At 40.0% G+C, this 22,155-nt stretch overlaps 1 protein-coding gene and 1 pseudogene across 1 annotated transcript; one reads left to right on the forward strand and one right to left on the reverse strand.

Annotated features, from left to right (window-relative positions):
- The first annotated feature begins 1,503 nt into the window (after positions 1 to 1,503).
- On the forward strand, positions 1,504 to 3,638 carry LOC131239155 (uncharacterized; annotated as a pseudogene).
- A 2,680-nt stretch (positions 3,639 to 6,318) lies between these two features.
- On the reverse strand, positions 6,319 to 7,643 carry LOC131239156 (5-methyltetrahydropteroyltriglutamate--homocysteine methyltransferase 2-like). Its single transcript, XM_058236713.1, has 4 exons — positions 7,542 to 7,643; positions 7,041 to 7,228; positions 6,730 to 6,932; positions 6,319 to 6,407 (listed from the first exon to the last, which is right to left on the reverse strand). Exons 1-4 carry the CDS (start codon positions 7,641 to 7,643, stop codon positions 6,361 to 6,363), a joined length of 540 nt encoding a protein of 179 aa, XP_058092696.1. The 3' UTR covers positions 6,319 to 6,360.
- Between the last annotated feature and the right edge of the window lie 14,512 nt (positions 7,644 to 22,155).

Below are 22,155 nucleotides of genomic sequence, written 5' to 3' on the forward strand. Positions count from 1 at the left end.
AATAAAGAAAATTTTGAAACACACATGATACATGTGTGACAGCTAGCTTTTTAAACATACATTTAATGACGTGGACAAAAAATTATCTTATTGAATCACTAAATGGGTTGCACAAATATCTTTATATTTTTAAGTAGTGATATTATTTTTATAGTGTAGGTCTCCTTATGTTTAGATTAATTAAATTTCTTACTTTTCGAAACAGCATTACGGATTACATCTATTAGATAGATTGTATATTATAAAAATATCATGTGCGCTACACAAATCTTCTTTGCTACTTTTTAAAAAAAGAATATCCTTTGAACAATAATGTAATTTCACTGCCAAAAAGCACTACCCTGGCATTTAATTCTATAGGTCCATTATTTGATAAAATCCTAACTTGTTAAGAATTTTGTGGTATTAAAGCCATAAAGTTAAATAATAAAAATGCTTATATATATATATATATATATATATATATATATATATATATATATATAGATTGAGGGGAGTTACAGATGAATTACAATTCCGGTTGCCCTTCTACTACAAAAAGGGCAAAAGGGGGCTAGCCTATTGTACCATCAAATTCTACGCCTAGAAGAATCTAGTTTGCTGACCCTTACCGCTCCCAGGCCCGACCAGTCCAGCACAAGCTCCCCTCTGGAAAGGAGAGGAAGGGTTGAAAGGTCAATGAATACCATGTCCTACTGATTAGTGCTACCCCAACGGGCCAGGCCATCCGCCACTCTGTTAAACTCTCTCGGGATGTGCTCAATCATGATTTTGGTTGTGCCCTTGATGAAATCAAAATGCATTTTCTAGTAGAAGATATTCCATGGAACTTGCTCTTCTTTCGAGACAGCTCCACCACCACTAACGAGCCACTTTCCACTTCCATCCCAAATAAATGTGTGCTTGACCTAAAAGACGGTCCAAATCGATTGATTGGATAGTCCAAATCCCCCGACACACTTAGGAGCATCATAACTTTTAAGGTTTCTTATAAACAGTACTAGTCATGGCTAACGGCAATTAACAAAAACAGGTTATCTTGCCTAAACAACACAATGCTGCTGAACCTAGCAAAAGATAATTACACCTATCCCCGGTCCATATACGGGAACGAACTTGATGAGCTAAAAAGGTATTTATCACTAACTAACACTGTCTCATTCGTAGTTAATAGTAGGGATTACCAACTCCATTGTTCCCATGCAAGCTGGTTGAGTCGACTTGTCTGATCTTTCCCGGGATGCCATTTAGGTGGCGGCCCCTCCTGATGGACAGTTCAGATGCCTGCCACATGTGTAGAGGTGTGAGGTCTCCACATGTGGGCTTACCTTGAAACTTACATGACTCACCAATCAGTTTAATTAACATTCTACTCTAATTAATTATGTTAGGTGGGTGAGAGACTACGGAATGTCTAGCTTGGGATTTGGCAGGGATAAAACGACCTATTGCTACTTTGCAATGGCTACCACTGCTTATGATACAAACATGCGCGCAGTACGCATGACAGGCGCCAAGAACGGCATCCTTCTTACATTCATCGGTGATTTATTTTATGAATATGGCTCTATGGATGAGTTGAGATGTTTCACTGATGCAATCGAAAGGTAATTGCTATCTCATTGCATGGATTATCTAAGAATGGTCCAATCAACATGATCTAGGTATGGACTCATGACATGTCACGATAGTGATATGACAATCAAGATTTGATTGGACCACGTGCCATGCAGTTCAGTGGTATTGGGACATGACAAGATTTGATTGAACCACGTGCAGCTGTTAGAGATGAAGTTGGTTGCATATACACCTGACCTAACAACATTCAAAAATATTTTACCTGATTCTATCTCTAATAGCAACATATGCCCCAATTAAATTCTATCACATCAAGACAGGTGATGTTGGGGTCACCACACAATCCATCATCACAGTAATGGACCGAGATGAGCTAGGGCTGGCCATGGCTATGGCTAGGACAGGGCCAGGCCTGTTCAAAGTTCGTCTCTACTGAGATAAGTCACAGGTATGCTTTCAATGCATTAAGGTATTTCTGTGAGATACTTGCATCAACTAAGAACATTCACTACCAAAAAATCAAAAAAAGGCTATAGATATTGAAAGCTTTTAGCTACGAATTAAATCTGTAGTAATTATACTACAGATTTAATCCGTAGCTAAAACCTACGTCCTCACCAGAACATTATTAGAGATTGATGGTTCTTAACGGGCTTCATGGGGCCCATTACAATATGTGTTTGATCTAATCCGCCCATAAATTCGGATATATAATTTTAGTGGATGAGCCCAAAAATTATATAGATTGAAGGTCTAAATGGACCACACCATAAGAAATAATAAAATTAAATTTCTATTGTTCATATGTTGTGTGGTCTTCTTACAGCTTCGATCTGACTCATTTTTGCATCAACCCTTAAAATGATAATTTACAATTAATAGATGGATTGGATAAATAACATATATCACGGTGGGCCCCACGGTCCTAAAACCAGACACTCTTAAAGTGTCGTCCGTCACGTGCCCTCCCCCCAAAACGAAATCCATTGCGTTCACCCTTTTCTCCCATGCGCGGACCTCCCAAAACTCACGTACCATTTGCGTCCGCCCTTTCCATTGGCCTCTTTTGATTTGCCTTCTGTCCCTCTCCCTCAAAACCCTAGAACAGATGCCTTTTGTCTCTCACTCAAAACCCCATAACAGGGTTTTCAGGGTTTTCCCTCTCCCTATTTTCCCCACCCCCCTCCTCATTCTCATTCACCCCCTCTCTCTCTCCGAGACATCGCCGCTCGCACCATCCAAACCCATTTTCGAGCTTTCCTTGCCCGTCAATCCCAAACCCTTGGACAACTCAAACACCTCACCTCTATCAAATCTAATCTTGCTGCCCTCAAATCCTCTCTCTCAGACAAGACCCAACTCCGTAAACCCAATGCCCTCTCGCAAAAAGTCACCAGTCTGCTCCAAAAGCTCGAATCCATTCAGGGCGGTGACTCGATGATTCGGGAAGGGAAAAGGGCAATAAACAGTGAACTGATTCAGTTATTGTTATATGTTAATGGCATGGCAGCGAAAAGGCAAGAGACTCCTTCCAAATCAATTAAAAAAAAAAAAAGGTAAGCTTTTCAGAGAATGGTATTCGATCCAGAGCTTTGCCCGATGCTCGGAAGCCATTTCCAAGCATTCAAGCTGCCGAAAATGGTGCCAGCATTGATCATCGGGTTCTGTGTGATGATCAGAGAGATTTAGTGGATGAATTGAGCAGAGAAATTGAACGCATTGAAGGGTTATCCGTGGTTCTTTTGAATGATGAGCAAGGGCTTGACATTGAGGTAGAAGGATTTCAATAGATCAGTGATGATGAAAGAAACCCTGAAAAGAATTTGAAGGGCGGGGGAATTTTTGGAATGAGTGAGATCTACCAGGGTCGAAATGAGAATTTGGGTTTGTCTACTGACCCAACTATGCCTGGGAAGGCTGCTGAGGGCAGTTTTGGAATGAATGGGATCTACCAGGGTCAAAATGGGAATTTGGGTTTGTCTGCTCCATTGCCTGTGCAGATGGAAGAGATTAGGAGAAGTGATTTGGGCAAAAAAAAAAAAAGAAGTTTGCCAGGGTGATTAGGTGAAGGATGGGGGCTGCTACCCTCCAAACTCCATCGGCATTTGAGTAATTATAAGCTCTTAAACACTGGATTCCATGCATGTGCACCCATTGGTTTGGTGATCTGACCGGTTGTTTTGTTAGGCCTGACATGGGTTGGGGATCATCCAGAAACCTCCCAGATTGGAAGATCCTAGCTATCGGTCGGCCTATCATTCCACTGAATACAAACCTCATCTACTTGGAGCCACCATAATGATTGGTTGTGATCTTCCTATCTGGAAGATTTCTTGGGCATCCTAAATCCATGGCGGGCCATCAGTCAATGGTTTGGATTGCCAAACAATGGGCCCCACCTGTAAGGAATTATGTGCGTTAAGAAATGATACAATGGCCAGTGAACATGAACTTATAATTCTCTCTTGTACCAGCCAGCATTTGGCTATTTTGCATTGCCAAGCTATAGGTTTGTTTTGTAGGCTTTATGTAGGTGTAGTTTTCTCAATCTGTGATATGGATGTGGAGAGATTCTTGTGCTTTATTTTGCATTGCCAAGCTATAGGTTTGTTTTGTAGGCTTTATGTAGGTGTAGTTTTCTCAATCTATGATATGGGTGTGGAGAGATTCTCGTGCACCGATTGGTTTGGTGATTTTGGGACAGTCCATTCACTGTCGTGCCCATCAGATCAACAGTTAGGATAAGGACCCTATACAAACCAAGGACCCATGGTTGCTATGCATATGTTCAGCCAAGGATGGTGATTGCATAGCTTCTCTTCGTAAATACCATATATGAATCATACAATTGCATCACTAATGGACTAGCATATGGTTTCGTGATTATTAATAGCTTAATATCTAATAAGAAATGAAGGGTGATGTAGTGGGGTTGTCAATAACATACTGAGACTAACTTCTTTCTTATAATTAGTCAAGATGCTCTATATGGCTCATTACTAATCACACTGCCATAGATTGTTTGGCTAATATTCATTATGGAATTGTGGAATATTATTGATTTCTCTTTTCTGTTTTAGCTCAATGGTAGACAAACTACATTTCAACATTGAGGTCTCGGGGTCAAGCCCAGCTTACCTATCAAAGAAAGAAAGATCTAGTCTTTGTATTTTATTAATCTTTCAAAAATACTAAAACAAATTTGTGGTTCTACCTATTTGATTTGATTTTTCAAAACATTGATTCCATCAATTTTGACATGGGTTTCATACTTTTCTTTACTCCTTTTAGTAAATTGAGTAAAAGCTTTTAGAACTAGAACAATGCCAGCCATCTGAAATTTTAGTCAAGAAACCATTCTTCTTTAATGGAATAGGTTTTTGGGACTTCATGAACATGAAGAAATCCCTGCAGCCTGCCAAAATACATCTGATGTTGCCTGTTTACACATGGAATAGAGACTAGCCTACTCCAATTTTGAACAGGTGAATCAATTTAAATTATACACTGCACTTTTGAATTTCATCTCCTCATGAAAGTACTTTGAAACAATCTCTTTCTTGGACAACAAATGAGGATTTTTATGCAATCATGCATATTAATTATCACTACCAAAAAACTGGGTAAAGGCTATGGATAAAAGCCGTAGCTAAAGGCCTATGGCTACGGTTAAAGTCTGTAGCACGACTGTAGCCATCCATAGCCATAGGTCTTAACGCTATGGCTACGGTTTTAATCCGTAACCAAAAAGACAATAGCTACGGATTAAAGTTGTAGCAATACTTTCAATAGCTCTAACGTATATACAGCTACGGATTATATCTGTAACTAAAAGTAGAGCAAGAACCGTAGCAATAGGCTGAAATTAGAAACAGCTACAGTTTCCATATAAAGGGCTACGGTTAATAGTCGTAGCTACTGCCAATTTTTTAAAAAATAATTAAAGAAAATATAATAATGGCATCTCCTACCATTGTAGTACATGACCTGATAGATCAACTCATATAAGCTAATATAGATAAATACTTCATGGCTAAATCATTTATTTATTCAATCAAATACAATCATTCATTCATTTAATCAAATACAATCATTCATTTTAATCCATTGACAAAAGGACAATGTTAACATAATAATTATATGTCTATTTAAAGTTCTCATTGACAGTAAGATCCAATGCCTTCTCGTAGTCAAATAGCTTCTCAACACAACTCCATGGATGTGCCTCTACTGGTTATCAATTTTCCATTAACTAATACCCTATTCTCAGCTTTGCTTTGACCCGAAAGCTTACTGCACATGGTTGACCACCTCACGAACCGCGCATTGCTTTCATACTGCAAAACCAAACTTCATCAACATACAGAAAGTGTGCAACAGTTATCACTACAAGAAAAGGGGGCTTTAGCCTCGGTTTAAAACTGTGGCTAAAAAAGTTAAAAACTAAGGCTAAAGCCTTTAGCCTCAATTATCCGAACCGAGGTTGAAACCCCTGTGGCTAAAGGCTTTAGCCTCAGTTTTAGCAACCGAGGCTAAAATGATTTTATAGCCTTGGTTCTTCAAGTGAAACTAAAAGAACCTTTTTAGCTTCAGTTTTCTCGAAATGAGGCTAAATCAAAATTTTAACCTCCTTTGTTTCCAACTGAGACTAAATCTAAATTTTAGCATCGGTTGCCTCCAATTGAAGCTAAATCTATTTTTAACCTCGTTTCTCAACAACCGAGTCTAAAGCCTTTTATAGGCGTTTGATCCAATGGTTAAAACCGCCTGATCATTGTGATCTTAACATGTGTGCAGAAGGGAACAGGAAGTGGAAACTACAAGCTTTTCTGCAATTGACAAGCACCATGCAAAGTTTAGGTATCAATTTTGATAGAGTAGAAAAGTCACAGTTACAAAGAAATGAAAACAAAACCCAAAATATGTAGGAATTAGGTGGCTACAGCCAAAGAAATTAGAAATAAAAACTGATATTCTGAAAAAACAGCATCAACTTGATGGAGCAAACTTAAGAAACCATTTTCGTGCTAAAATAAGTAAACACAGATTGTGACAGATAATTTTACTGATTTTGTTAACAACATATTCAGTGATTTCAAAATCATAGACAACTTATCTCTAACAAATCTAGAACTCATGAAATGTGTATACCTTTGCCGACCTTGCTCTCAAGAGCTTTCAACGTCTTAAGAGATGTTGTGAGATCATTAGCCCAAATGTTACGACCGTCAACAACTCCAGCAAACAGATACTTGCTGGAAGGAAAACCCAAACTCTTGATCAATTCAAGGGTCTTCTCTCCACGAACCAGATCAAACCCAATAGCTGAGATGCCCTTCAATGACGTGATAGTCCTACAACCAGGTCATTGAACTAGGTCAAGTCAAAAAAGATGGTGAAGAAAGGCTAAATCAAGCAGATCATGATGAACTAATAATATTGGATATAAAATGCCAACGAACTTATATGCTCCGGCCGGCACATCAGCAAAGTAGGTCTCAACAATAACCTTCAAACCAGATAAGGACTCTTCCATCTGTAAATAAGCATCCGTAAATGCTTTCAGTTGATGAAAGTCCAAATCCAGCACAAGCTTTGGCTCATCGAACTGCAACCAAGTAGCCCTAGCTGCTTTCAAGTCAGCTAGAACCTCTTTGCATTGATCAGTAGAAAACAAGAAAAAGAATCAATTGTCTAAATCTAACAAATTTATTGCCTTTACTCAAAACACCACAGTAGTTAGAGGCTGTCAATCTGTCACCTCTAGTACAGATATAACACCATAACTGTGCCCCCCCCCAAAAAAAAAAAAAAAAAAAAAAAAAAAAACACTTAAAACTATAATAGGAATTCAAAATCAAAAATCTAAAGATAATGCTAAAAGTAAAAAACAGTACTGATACAACAACGGCAGCCCAATAACTAGCATTCATGTGAAGGGATTAGGTAGGAGTGCGAGGTACTAATGATGGGAATATAGTTGGCAAAAAGACATTTTCAAACCGAAGCATGTCCTCCACATCAGATTCCTCAAACCGAAGCAGCCTTTCAATTTGTGGACACATTGTTCTACGAACCAAACTGTCTCAAGCTCCACATGTGTCTAACAGATCATGTTATGAGACAGAACCTTCAGTGAGCTTCAAAAGTTGGGCCTCAACCTAGTGCAGTGTACCATCAAGTGATGTGGTAGCTTAACCCGAGCTGGGAGATACTAAACCATAAGCAGATCAGCCCATTGATAACATAACTGGTTTAAAAATTCAAATGCAAAGTAGATCTCACCTTAACAATAGTCTGGTCATATAGAAGTGGCAATAATTCAGGAAGAAGCCCCTTAATAAGGTTTGGCTTATTGTGAGTTGTTGTGCTCAAAGCTAAGACAGCTGCGCGTCTAAAAGAACCACTAATATATCAATATTGCAACAAAAGTAAGAGTTGTTCAAGTGCAACATACACACACACACACACACACACACACACACACACACACACACACACACACACACACACACACACACACACACACACACAGAGTATTTTTAAAGGAAAAATGCTATGTAATTCGATTACATTTGTACAATTTAACTCCGATAATTAATCATCGAAGATTTTCACATCTTCGTGTTATCCATCATCATCTTAGCCTTTCTCCCAGCAATTTGGAGTTGGCTTTTTATTTGGATGGAAATATAATATCTGATTTCAAAAAATAAAAGTCTGTATATCCACCCCTCCAACACCCAACTAAAAGGACAATGCCACACCTATCATATAGAGCAACTAAATACAAGAGCAAAGTAAGGAGAGAGTGTGGTTCTAGCTAATTGGGTGCAGCTTTAGTGGATCCCTAACTAACTCGAGCATACACCAAAATTAAAAACAAATCCATTTTATGTAAATTGAGCAACAATGATTAAAAAGAAAAAAAGAAAACTACCCATAAAGGTGACAAGATAAGATTTTCTAAAATGGCAGACGTGCATGATCTGAGCTTCCCAAACGTGCAAATCATGATGGTGAACGCAGATATTATGAGATCAACAACGTTGTCATTGAGTGTAAGCCATAATAAAAGAAGACAAATGTGGGTATAAAAAAAAAAAAAAGAACTACAGTTGAGTAGAAAATGAATTGGGGAAAAGTATTTTGAGCTGATTTTAGAATGACTCCTGTTGCAAGTTAAGCACATTCTCAAATAAAAGCACATTACATCCACATGTTGACAAGTTAAATGAGTTCTAAAATGAAGCTAGGAAGAAAAGTTTATGCAGAAAAAGAAAAGATAGCAGGTATGGGCTTGAAGGCAGAAGGCAGAAGGCTTTACAGTGGAAGCAAGCATGCCATTTTGTATAGATAGATTACATTTGGAAAATCCATCCTTTCAAACCAAAAATAAAAATAAAAATGGTATTAAAGAAAGTAATAAAGATAGTTGGTGGTTTTCCTATGCCAAACATGCTGTAGTTGGTGGTTTTCTATCCATTTTCCTAGCACAAGCATGGCTCGCCGGATGATTGAGTCAGCTCATGTGGCATGGGTATACACATGCTATGATTCACATTTTTTTCCCCTCACAAATTGCTTTAGCAATAATATGAAAAGTTCTAAAAAGAGCTTGAAATGTGTTTAAATGTCAGGGTGCATTTGGAAGCTTCGCTTTTGGAATAGAGAATGGGCAATGGGCAAACCCAATTGCAATTTGGGGCAGCAATAGAGCGTAAAAGAAATCTGACTTAACATAGTTTGCATTGTCCTGTGCCAACCCAATTAATGCAAAGCAGATGGGTTCCGCTCGAGTAGCATGCCATTTCCAACTTGGCAATCCTTCCAAACAGGCCCTCAAAGTGCAAATAGAGATTTGAATCCATACCACCCCAATTTGTACCACACATCAATCTGAATGTTGCCAATGGCGCTAAACAGTTTTGATTGTGCTTCTAAGGGAATGATCCAAGCCCACTTGAAAAATCATTACTAGTTCCCTTAGTATACTAGTAGAACATAATGCAAGAAAAATCTAAAGCAGTAACTCAAGCAAAAACAAGTTAAAAGTAAATATAAAAAAAAAAAAATACTCACCATTGGGGCATGAACTGGAGTTGGTTCAGTAATGGTTTACCCCTTTGACTAATAAAATCAAAGAAGGGGTATTTATAGATGTATTATCTCACAACAATACAGTGTGCCATATCAACATTTGGGCTAGGCCATTTCAAAACTCGTATGTTGTATGTGAACCAGCTGATATGGATCAAATGCAAACATATTGGCCAATCTGATACGAATATTCAAATCCATGAGTAGAACTGAGCTACAATTTCTGAACCTTAGTGAGATTGCTCATTTTAAACAAAAATCAATCACTGAATAGGAACGAAATTATGTTGTGCATGAACACGGTCCACAATATGTAGCAGAATTAGTAATGTAGAATAGAGCCTAGATTTCAAGCACATGTAGAACAAGTGAGTTTGGGCACACCCTGGCAAGGCAAATCTACTCAATCCCATTGGTAAGTCTAGGCAGCTACAACATTGACAGCAAGAGTAAAACTCAAGGTCTGCACTAGAGATCATGTAATTCCTCAAAAAACAAATATTACCTGAAAGTTAAACCCACCAATTATGCCATCAATATTCAATACCTATAAAGAAATCAACTTTGGGACATCACGAGTGGGCCTTATGGATGGACTTAAAAGCTTTCTAAACTAAAGCAGGACAAAAAATACCACCTCTCCAGTAAAGAAAAGATGAGGGTGTATCCTGCTTTCCATGATATTGAGTGTAATATTCACAAAAGGAAAGAGGAATGTAGTTAAATATTGAGCAGAAATGAACCCAGAAAAAGGGAGCATGTAAGCAGTTTAGAGGCTAGGGAGGCTTTCAATAGTGGATTGACAGTGTAGCAATTGGAGTTAACTGTAGAATTGAGTATTAAATATACCTTGAAAATGAGTTTTGATCTCATTTAAATATATCAAATCTTGTGTTTTGATCTCCAAAACAGGCCTAAATATAGTTGAAAATGAGTTCATAGATTTCCTATACCTTCAAATGAAGAAAATACCTTAACAAGTACATAAAGAGCTATACAACTATCCAATACAGCTTAATTGCACCATTCATGTACTCTATGATCCAAATATCCCTCCAAAATATCTCTGAAACTTTTTTTGCCATGCTTGTGAGTAAGTAGTGTGAATAAAAATCCAAGAGTATCTTTAAAAAGCCATTGAAAAAAAAGACCTCTGAGAGACTTAAAGCAAAAGTCCCATTAGAAGTAGGAATAAGTAGACCAAAAAATAAAAGAAAAAGACCAATGAATTGTTTGGTATTATTGGAAAATCAAATAACTTACTTGAAGAAACATAAGCTTGAGGACAACACCCAAGTTCCAGCATTCATGCATGGTTATTGGGGTGAGAAGGTTCCGCATCTTAGCATATACCAGCCCCAACACCATTCCTGTAGAACCAAAGGCAACATGGCATATGTAAGAATGGAGATGAAGCATAAAAAATAGCCATAATTTTAAATCAAAGGTGATACCACCATTAACGTGCCTTAACTCAATAATCAGACTGGTACACTCATCAGGCAAAGGCAACCATGAACATGAAATTCACTTCAAACCAAACTCATCAGGTAAAGAACATAAAACGAAAAACCCAAATCATAAAGTACATCAATATAATTAAAAAGAAAAAACATCAAATTGCATAGAATTAGGGATTTATAGCAATCCAAAATATGACTAAGAACATGAAATTACCATTGAGAGCAGATCATGAGTTAATAAAAACCAAGTACAAAATGCATTAATAGAGGAAAGAACCATCAAGATGCATATAATTAGGGATTTACGTCAGTCCAAGAGACAACCGTGAGTAAGAATATTAGCTTTGAAAACAAAACAATGAGCTAAAAACTATTTTTTTTCTTAAAAAAAAAAACACCAAATAAGAAAATGCATCAATAGTAAAAAGGTAAGACGATGACATTGATGATATAGAAGGGTGGCAAAAAAATAGTAACAAGGTAGAGATGATTTTTATTTATTTATTTATTTTTAATGCAAAGGCAAAAAAACACCGTGCATTCCATCATATATTGAGGTAGGAGTAAGCAGATGTAAATGCATAGGATAATGCAACTATTTTATAAAGATGATATTACTTGGAGTAAGCAGATGTACCACATCCATAAAATAATTCTAATTAGTGAAACAAGATTAGCATAGAAGCATATGAAAGTATGAGAACAAAATATAAAACCAGCATGCATATAAGACTATCTGATTTTAGGCCTAAACCTATGTATGGATTGGACATGTACCTATGTGCTATGGTGGCACCTTTGTTGTGTCATGATTTGCCCTACCATGGATATCTGGCTTCATGATAAGATGATTTGGACAGTCCAGCTAATTTGCACCAACAGAGATAGCTGTCAGTCCAAAAATACTTACAGGGCCAATACATTTTTTTTTCTTTTGTCAAGCAATGGATGTCCCACTTGAAAGGAATTTGATTACATTTTGTTTGCACTTGCAATGTGCAAAATGGAGATTTCTGATATGGTTAACCATAACAAAGCATTTTCCTGTTTACCCTCAGGCCATGATGAATGTTCATTTCTCACCAACAGCTCCATATCTCTTTCTACTGAATCACTTATAGCACATATGGACAGCAGGGTTAAAACAACATTTTTATACAAGCGCTTTCTAAAATTTCTAAGTGGGATGGGAAGTTCTTAAAAGAAACCAAAAAACAAAAAACAAAAACAAAAACAAAAACAAAGAAAAACAAAACAAAACAAAAAAGAAAAAAAAAAAAATCATGCTGCATACTGCAGAGTGCAGACATCCAAATGCTATTTTGGGCAAAGGAAAAACCAATGTATCGGACCTTCAAAACACTAAATTAAAGATCATCAAACATGCTAGCAATTATGAACATTGCCAAGCCTACGCATATTACAAAAATGAATAAATTGGGACTGCATCACATCAAGGAAAGCTCTTCAAAATGTACCACAGAACAATAACAAAAATACCGCAATACCTTGCTATGACAAAAATATTCATGGCCAATTACAAAAGCAACGGTTCTTTCCATACACAATTATTGAATCACCTCCCTTGATCATGACACACTTTTTCCAAAACCATAGCTTAGCAAAACAATTAAATTGCATAGGCATAGGATATTCTATTGGAACCATAATTTTATTTCTCAAAGCAATTGGTTGATTTTAATAAACCTATTGCATATTCATAGCATCTGTAAGAGTTTTGTGTTCTTATTGCCAAGCCCAAGCTTGCATAAAAGAGTGTTTCCTTAGCATAGCAGCCAGCATGCTAAGGCAACTCGTCCCTGCTCCCTAGGCTATATTTTCAATTCCATAAGTCCACAAATGCATTACAACTTACTTCAGTGGTTACACTTCCACATGTTTGGAGGAGGAGGCAGGGTATATACTTGAAGGTGGTGGTTGTATAACCATATATGCATGTTTTAAGCTTGCTAGTGTTGTGCATATAAAGCATGCATCTGCCCAACAAAACCCACTTGCAATTCAAATCAATGCAACATCAAAATCAAAACCTATGATAACTACTCTAATATATATTTGAAATATTAATGGAAAGAAGTTGCGATAAATACATAAGAGGTGCATGCCTGTGCAACATGGGCTTTGGGAATTTCGTCAAACAGTTGGCACCCCTTCCTCCACATGTTCTTGTCCCTAGACACTAGATTGATGTTAGTGAAGTAATGATCAATTGGCTCAGGATTGAACCATGCAACAGCCCACAACACCATATTAAGCTTCACAATAGGGTACACCATGCATTTTCCAAGGGAAATCCCCCTTTACATCATCATACAATAAATTTATAGATAAATTTTAAAAACTCTAATCTCAACATTCGATTTCAATAAAAAAAAAAGTATAAATCAAAAAATAATAATCAGAAACCCCTAAATCTAAACATCAAAAATTTAGAAACAAACAACAAAAAATTGATTGAAAATTGTTTCTATATAAACTAACCTTTCCTTAAAGAGCTTGTTTGATGCTCTGCCTGTGACTTTTGCAACAAGTAGCAGAGAGAGCTCTGCTTTCAGATCTATCAGCGGAAAGGGGTTTTTGATTTTTTGTGAGTGGGAGTAAGAGAGGGGTTCCGAATCTTTCAGCAGAGAGAGGTTTTAGATCCTTCACGACCGGGAGTGCAACAACTCGAAATCATCCATTGATGAAGAGGAATTCGTGAGATCAAGTGGGAGGGGATGGTTAGGGAAAGAAGAGGAGTTCGTAAGAGGGGAGATTGAGAGAGAGAAAAGGAGCGCTAGAGATCGAGAGAGAGGGAGAGAGAGAAAAGGGGCGCGCGAGAGAGAGAGAGAGAGAGAGAGAGAGAGACAAAAGGGGCAAGGGAGATCGAGAGAGAGAGAGAGAGAGAGAGAGAGAGAGAGAGAGAGAAAGGGACGGACGTGAGAGGGAATAGGTGTCACACCCCAAACTCGGAGACCAGGCTCACAAAATTTCCGATCGCTGAATCCGGCGCTGACAGCCTCCATAGTATCCCATTCTCGACTCCCGGCACCCATACACCAAGTTTCGATCCTGGGATCCTGCAAGGAGGATTTCAAATATGATTTTGATTCTGTACAAGCATAACCATAAGCATAACCCATGAACAATAACCACAAGAACACCATCACAAAATCTATTATGATCAAAAACTTTTGAGTACAATGCGTATAAAAAGGAAATACAAGATAATAATAATAATAGAAACTCCAAAAGCTCGATTGCACGCTCCAACTCTAACGAGGCTATGGCTGCGTTCTGGCGTTACCTGCACGCATGGATCATGCATAAGCTTATAGAAAGCTTAGAGGGTGGTGTAAGTGTGTGCGCAATATAAGCATGCTCAGAATGTAAGGTCAGAGTAATGCGGAATCATAGTGATGAGTACATGAATGCAATCAGCCGTACCAAGGCTATGCGGTGCAAAATATAAATCCTATCAGCTATAACACGGCCATGCGATGCGAGATACAACTCAAGCATGCCAATCCTCATCATATATTAGTACAGTTCTCATTCTGGATAATCATCGGGGTCTAGTACACTCTACGCCAGCTTATCCCTATCCGAACACACAACTGGTAGAGTGGAAGAGACCTCACTATCCGCCTGCCAATATCAGGCTCAGTTCGTCGATAGCGGACCCATTCCTCAAGCTAGTCAAACTCAACCTAGAAATTGCTCCCTCACTCAGGCAAGTAAGGTCACATTCCTTTCCAACCAACCATGACACAGTGGGAGACGCGGCCTACTGGTATACGGCCCTCGCACGCTCATGTATCCACTCGGTCTCGACGTTGGAGTCATCCTCTGGTACCATCGGATTTAAGGATTTTCACCCAGGGACATCTATGGTGCCCTGATGCTATAAATAGTATTTTCGATATCCAATCCAACCACCCACGATGTGTCTGTGGAGGCTATGGCCCTGATTCGTTAGGGCATACAATAATCACAATCACACAAATGTCAGTGCATGAATCACCCTACCAGACATGCAACAATCATGCGCGTACCACGCGCTTATGTAGGGCAACTCCGCCTATCAGGGAGCCCATAAACAATTCGCCCGTAGGCATATGCTATGATCAGTCACTCCTCATATCAGGCATACATATGATGCGTATGATCATGAATCATGGATCTATACCAAATATGTTATATGGTGATGGGCTCTGTTCATAACGAAGATGGGTCTAGACGGCCTACACACTACAAGTATGGGCCTATCAATGAGCCTTAGAGAGAGTGACAATGCGGACATTTAACTAACATTATCCTTACAATGTGGAGGGCAAACCATCATTGCTCCTAAGGCATAACCCGCTATAAAGGTCAACACATAAACCATAGTGGAATCACGTTATAATAGGCCTCATGTACATCCCATTGGGCCTCGACCCATAGGCCTCCAATACATCAAATGGGTCTCATGTACATAGGTCTTGTATATATCAAGATGGGCCCCAACGGATGGGCCACAACTACATCAAGATGGGCCTAATCACATGGGCCTTATATTCATCAAGTGAGCCATACCAGTAGGCCTTGAATACGTCACAATGGACCCTCATATGGCAAGTTGGCCACACCACATAGGCCACACGTATATCAAATAAGCCACACTCAAATATAAGTGGTGATAATAATTTCCACTATTAAAATTCCCAAGGCCCGCCATAACATTTATTTCCCATCCAATCTGATCATAAGGTCCTAAAGGATGTCAATGGTAGCCGTTCAATCCTCACCGTACAGTGTGGTCCACTTGATAAATAAATTTGTCCTATTTTTATCTCAAGCCTTAAAATTATTATTATTATTATTATTTTTAAAAAAATGCTTGGACGGTTTGGATGAAACTCATGCGTTATGGTGGATCCCATAGGGATGGGAAGGATGGACGACATATATGAGGTACATACCTCATGGTGGGGCCCACACTAATGGAAGGTGTGGATCATAATACATACATCAGTGGGTCCCGTTGGGGCCCACCATAATGTTTACTTTCCATCTGACCCATGGATAAGGTCACTCAGACCTGAGGGCCCACCGTACTGTTTATATGACATCCAAACTGTTGATAAGGTCAGTCAGACCTGGGGCCCACCGTGCTGTTTATATGACATCCAAACTGTTCATAAGGTCATGTGGACCTGGGGCCCACCGTAATGTTTATCTGTCATCTAAACTGTTCATAAGGTCACGTGGACCAGGGGTCCACCGTAATGTTTATTTGCCATCCAAACTGTTCATAAGGTCACGTGGACCAGGGGCCCATCGTAATGTTTATTTTCCACCCAACTGATGAGGTCACGTGGACCTGGGTTGAGGAGGAAAAAACAAATTTCATATTGATCCAAAACTCCTGGCCCCAAAAAGGGTTTCAATGGCAAACGTTCAATCTTCACTGTTCTCTGTGATGTGGGCCACCTGAGCATCACATGTGGCTGATTTTTGGGAGGGGGCCACTATTAGAAGGGACCCAACAAATGTACGGTGTTGATCATCAACGCACATCAGGGTGGGGCCCATGGCTGGGGCCTTGGGTCCCTGCCTCCACCGTCATACGTAGCGTTTGCTGTTGCTATAGCAACAGCAGCAACAGCGTCAGTTGCTGTCTTTTTTTTGTTTTAACATATTTTTAGGGTTTTTCCTAGTTGGGGCCCACATCAGGGAAATCCACCCCGCCCATTGGTCTTTTTGGGCTCACTAAAAACCCGTCAAGTCCAATATTGGATGGGTTTTGATGTACATCAACATCAGAGTGTATTTCAACGATAGAAAACTTTCTTTGCTATGTTATGGCCCACCAGAAACTCGGATTGAGTTCATTTTTCGGCTCAATGCCTAAAATGATCTGAGGAGAAGGATGGACAGCTTGATTAAGTACATACATCAAGGTGGGGCCTGTAGGAGCAGCCCACTCAAAAAAAAAGCTAAATATTTTTTTTTGTTAGCCGTTAGTACACACCCATGTCAGTACACGCACTCCATGCTTGCCACTACCTACGTCCAGCGTCCAGGGACGCTGGACGACGTGGGTAGTCACAGACATCATGGTGGGTCCCACATGGACGTGGCCCACCTATTGGATCAACATGATATTTGTAATTTCTCATCATCCAGGCCCACTGGATGGCATAGATAAGGCAGATGGACGGCATTAATAAAATACATCCATCATGGTGGGTCCACGATCGGTGTGGATCTAGTGGACCACACTCATAGCAAAGGAGAGGGAGAGAGAGAGAGAGAGAGAGAGAGAGAGAGAGAAGAGACGGTGATGGTGGGGCCCCGCCACTATGGGCCCCACATGATACAAATCATACATCAAAAATGGGTCCCACCAACAAGTGGTCCCTAAAAAAAAGAATTTAACGGTGGATCACCCACCTCTAGGCCTTCTTCTTGGTCCCTTAGCTTCCTTAGCTCCTATGCTTAATCTTTAACGGTGGATGATGGAATTTTGATGGTGGGGATGAGAGATGAGAGGGTAGGAAAATGAGCCACACTTGTTGCTTTTGGAATTGCTTGGGAAGGCTTAGACGTATGGAGCTTGGGAGAATAGAGATAGAATAAGGGAAAGAGAGAAAAAAATATTAAAGGGATGGGTGATGTGGTGGTTATAATAAAGAGGTATGGGTGAGTTTGAATTTTTGTAAAAATGGGATGGGTTTGTTTGAAAAATTGTAAAAGAGGGATGGTGAGGGGAGAGAGAGAGTTGACTTAAGGGAAAAGGAGGGATGAGTTGTTGTACTTAGGGTATGGTGTGTACTTAACTTGAGTGATTGATTGATTGATGGGACACATTGTAGAGATTCCCTCGAAATTCGCAACGCGCGGCATTTTTCTCGAAATGAACACGGACCCACAACTTCTAGCCTGGGTATTGGATCGGTGCGCGAGTTGCGACGTTGGAACCGCGACGATAGCACGGTCGCTAAGGTACAAGTTTCGGTTCGAGCTGACTTCGATATGCGGGACCCGGTTTAGGATCGCGCCAAACATCGGATATGGGTTGAAGATTGCCGGAATTCGACCGGAAGGACCGCGGAAGCCTACGGAAGGGTACGGACTAGGATATGAGTCTTATAATAGGGTTGAGTGGAGGGAAATGAATGTTTCGTGAGAGGAGGAAAAGAAAGAGGCAGCGCGATTTTTTACATTTTTTCCTGCTACGGTACTTCTACGGTTTTTAACCGTAGCTAAAAGCCAATATGACCATAGCCATTGAACAATCCGTAATAGGCCCTCCACAGTTCACATTTGACGGGATTTGGACAAATGGCCTTGTCAAGGGCTTTATGGGGTCCATCTTGATACAATCGATATATCCACTCCGTCCATTAATTTTGTAAATTTTTTATAAGGATGAACCTAACATCTAGGTAAATCGAATGTCTAATTAAACCACACCATCGATCAATAGATTAATCTCTACTCTTTCCTACCGTGTGGTCCACTTGTGCTTTCGATATACTTCCTTTTTTGGGTTCTTGCCCTAAAATACTCTTAAAAAATGGATAGACGTATTAGATGAAGTACACACATTTTAATGGGCCTCATAGAGTCCCTTATGAGGTATCCAAGGTTATATGTACATCTGGTGGAGTTAGCTTTTAGCTACTGTTTGGACAGTTTTAGCTACGGTTTTAAGCCGTAGCAAGTGAGCTACGTTTTATAGCCGTAGCCAAAAACCCAAATAGTCCGTAGCCTTTAGTCATTTTTTTGGTAGTGATGATCGATGGATTTACATGCTAGATATCCGAGAAAATCGAGAAACTGAAGCTTAAGTAGACCAAAATTGGTCCAGAATGCAAGATCACAAGGTTCCCACCATCCGTTCGGCTCGAAACTTTATATATGGCCTGAGGACCATAAATTAACCGTACATGTAGAATTTCGACCATTGAATCTTCGTGGAAGTGGCCCAATGGACAGAACAGCCCATAAAAATCTGATTTAGGGCCCACCTGATAGCTGGATATACTTCAATTTTGGTCTCAACCCCTTAAAATGGGTGTTAAAAAGGATGGACGGAGAGGATTTCTTATGAACACCACGAAGGACCCCACATGGGGATCTGCGTGTGTCCATTGCACGTGCATTGGACGTGCACTGGATCGAGAACCAGTCAAAGATCGGGTGGACCCGATCCTCAGAGACAGCGTTCGCACGTTGTCTCGCCGGCTGATCACAGTGGGCCACATCTATCTTCCAAACGGATGATCTGAACCATCCATTTTCTCCGTAGGGTGGCCGAGACCCTCGCCAAGGTCTTCTTCTGTTCCCATGCATGCACACACACATAACTTATAATCAAACGCAAGACGGACGATGAGAAGATCTGGTACAATGGGCGCATCAAACTCGAGACAAAACAGCATTTTCCGAACGGTTTTCTGAGGAGAACGTAATGGACGTGGTGGATTTCCTGGATCACACTGATTATGGGCCCCACCAACGTCACAGCACGAGTCGCGCAGGCTCTGTTTCACAAACAGAGCTTGCGGAGAAACCTTGTGGGCAACCAACAAGGCCCACATAGATGATCCAGACCGTCCATTCTGTTCGGGGATCCATACAATACAAAACCACAAAGTTTGAAGGATCCACGCAAGACGTAGAGTGTGTAAGCACAGTCGCAAAAGAAGCCGGTTCTTATTGAAGCGAGCAAGTTCTCAGTCGTTCTGCGATCAACAGGCCATTCTCTGGTGTGATCAAGACCATTCAAACTACCTTCAAAGGACAACCATCCGTCGCCAAGGAGCCTGAATGGCTCAGATCCAACAACAGGATCAATTTTTGTGGTAAATCTAGGTGCGCCGGATGAATTCATTACTCAAGGAGTGCGTAAAACTTCCGCACCGACTCATGACTGCTGCGTAAAGAGCTCTTCTCCACTGACTTTCACAGCTATAAAAAGAAAAGGAAGACAGAGAGAGTGGAATCCAAATCTTGGACGGCTGCACAAGAGAGACAGAGATAGAGTTTTTATTATTTTTCTTATTTTTTATGTTTCTATTTAAGAGAGTTAGCCAGTTCATGTCAGGCTAAACCTCTTAGCTAGGGCTAACAGGTGAAGCTTGTGGCGTGATGGGAAGGATTCTATAGCTTGACTTATGTTAGATGAACTGATTTTGAGTATAGTTTGATTATAAGGAATGCCTCTAGTTTTTAATGGTTTGTCGTGACTGAAATTACAATAGATTTGCGATGACTTTGTGTATTTCCTTTTCATTATTTTTTATTGTGAAGTTAGGAAGCCCTATTGTTCACCATCGCCCCTTGGACATGGTTGGATAATGGAACTCTTCCTAACATTCATACATCACTCAGATTGGCTGTGGATTGTTTTAATTCTGTTGTTTGCTTTATCTCATGGGCATGGTTTTGTGATGGAATCCATTCTAATTTACATCCTTCTTATCTCTTGAAAACTGAATCAAAAGAAGTTCAGATTTGATTTTAATGATATATCTTCCAACTGGATGAAGACGGGACTCTAAATCCAGTTGTGTTCATGAATCAAGTGTAGATCTCCCTGATCTCTACAAGTGGATCCTTGGCACCCAAGTTTCCCACCTTTGATTTCTACAAATTTTATATTAACATTCTCACCATTACTCCCTCATATGCATTCAATTAGATTTCATCTTATTCTAGTTCTAGTTCTGGTTATTTTCAGATTACGTATAGGTTTCAATCCCTGTGGATTCGACCTCGGTCTTACCGAGTTTATTACTACATCACAACCCTATACTTGGGGTGTGAACAAATCTCAGCCCCACGTGAAGGAATTGGATGGTTGGAGTTGATCTTCACCGTTTTAATGCATGGGTCTGAGACCCTATACCGTTTTGTTCAGTGGGCCACCACGAGTGTAATGAACGGTTTGGATCGTCCGAAAAGTGGCCAGGGTGGTCCACTTTGGGGTTTGAAATTTATCAGATTCAAATCTTTGAAATGGCAAGAGGGAACTCCTTCTATTTGCAAATGTATCGGTCAACAGCCATTTGACCGCTAGTTGTGGTCCGGTGCACCTCGCACAGAGTAATTTCGTGGTGTACATGCACCGTGTATGGGGTCCATGGTGATGCTCACCTCAAGTTTATTTTGTCCAAACCCTTTGGGGGCCTTATTTGGAGGTCCTGGCCTACTTTGGATTGATGGTGAGGTCCAAGTGGGCCATATTACGCACTTTGGAGCTTTGTTTGGTCCATACATCGTAATCCAATGGTCGGATGGGCTCGATACTCGTTTTCAATGGTTAAGTATGTATTTAGAGCACGGTGGTACTTCGTTGGCTACCCACTGACCCTCATGGATTGAGTTTTAAAATATTCTTATCACTAGTTGACTTAAAAACTGATCGGGCTTAAGGTATTTGCTCGAGGTTACCTCCTTGGTTAGTGTGGAGTGCAGCCCGAGCTTCTAAGAGTCATGGTGGATGGCCTCATCCTTGACGGAGTGTCCTATCCTACCCACGATTAATTCAAGTTAATTAGTCGATCCCGATTTCCATTAATGTCGTTTTAAGAGGTAACACCCATGTATGGGGTGTTACACTTAGGTTGGCCCTATCCTAGCCCTAGAGCCCTATATTAGCACTGGACCTCGCCTTAGAGGGCTGGACCCAGTTAGGGTTGGCCAAGGTGAGGTTCGATCAGAGTTAGGCTCTAGCCCAACTTGGCTTATAGGTTAGAAATGAGTTACATATATGCTCTTTCAAGGTATCTTGAAAGTTTTTCTACAAGACAGCTTTTGAAATAAAGATACACAGACTTGGCATATATATACCTAGATACAACCAAAAAAAAAAAAACAGCGCAACGCCGACAGTTAAAAACCGTTGGCATAAGCCTTCCCCGACGGCTTTTAGCTGTCGGAAGGGCCGTCGAAATAGGGGGAGTCAGCATTTCTCGCCGACGAACATAACCGTCTGTATTGGTCGTCAGTAATGCCGAGT

Source organism: Magnolia sinica, chromosome 3 (genome assembly GCF_029962835.1).
Source record: "Magnolia sinica isolate HGM2019 chromosome 3, MsV1, whole genome shotgun sequence".
Classification (NCBI taxonomy): domain Eukaryota; kingdom Viridiplantae; phylum Streptophyta; class Magnoliopsida; order Magnoliales; family Magnoliaceae; genus Magnolia; species Magnolia sinica.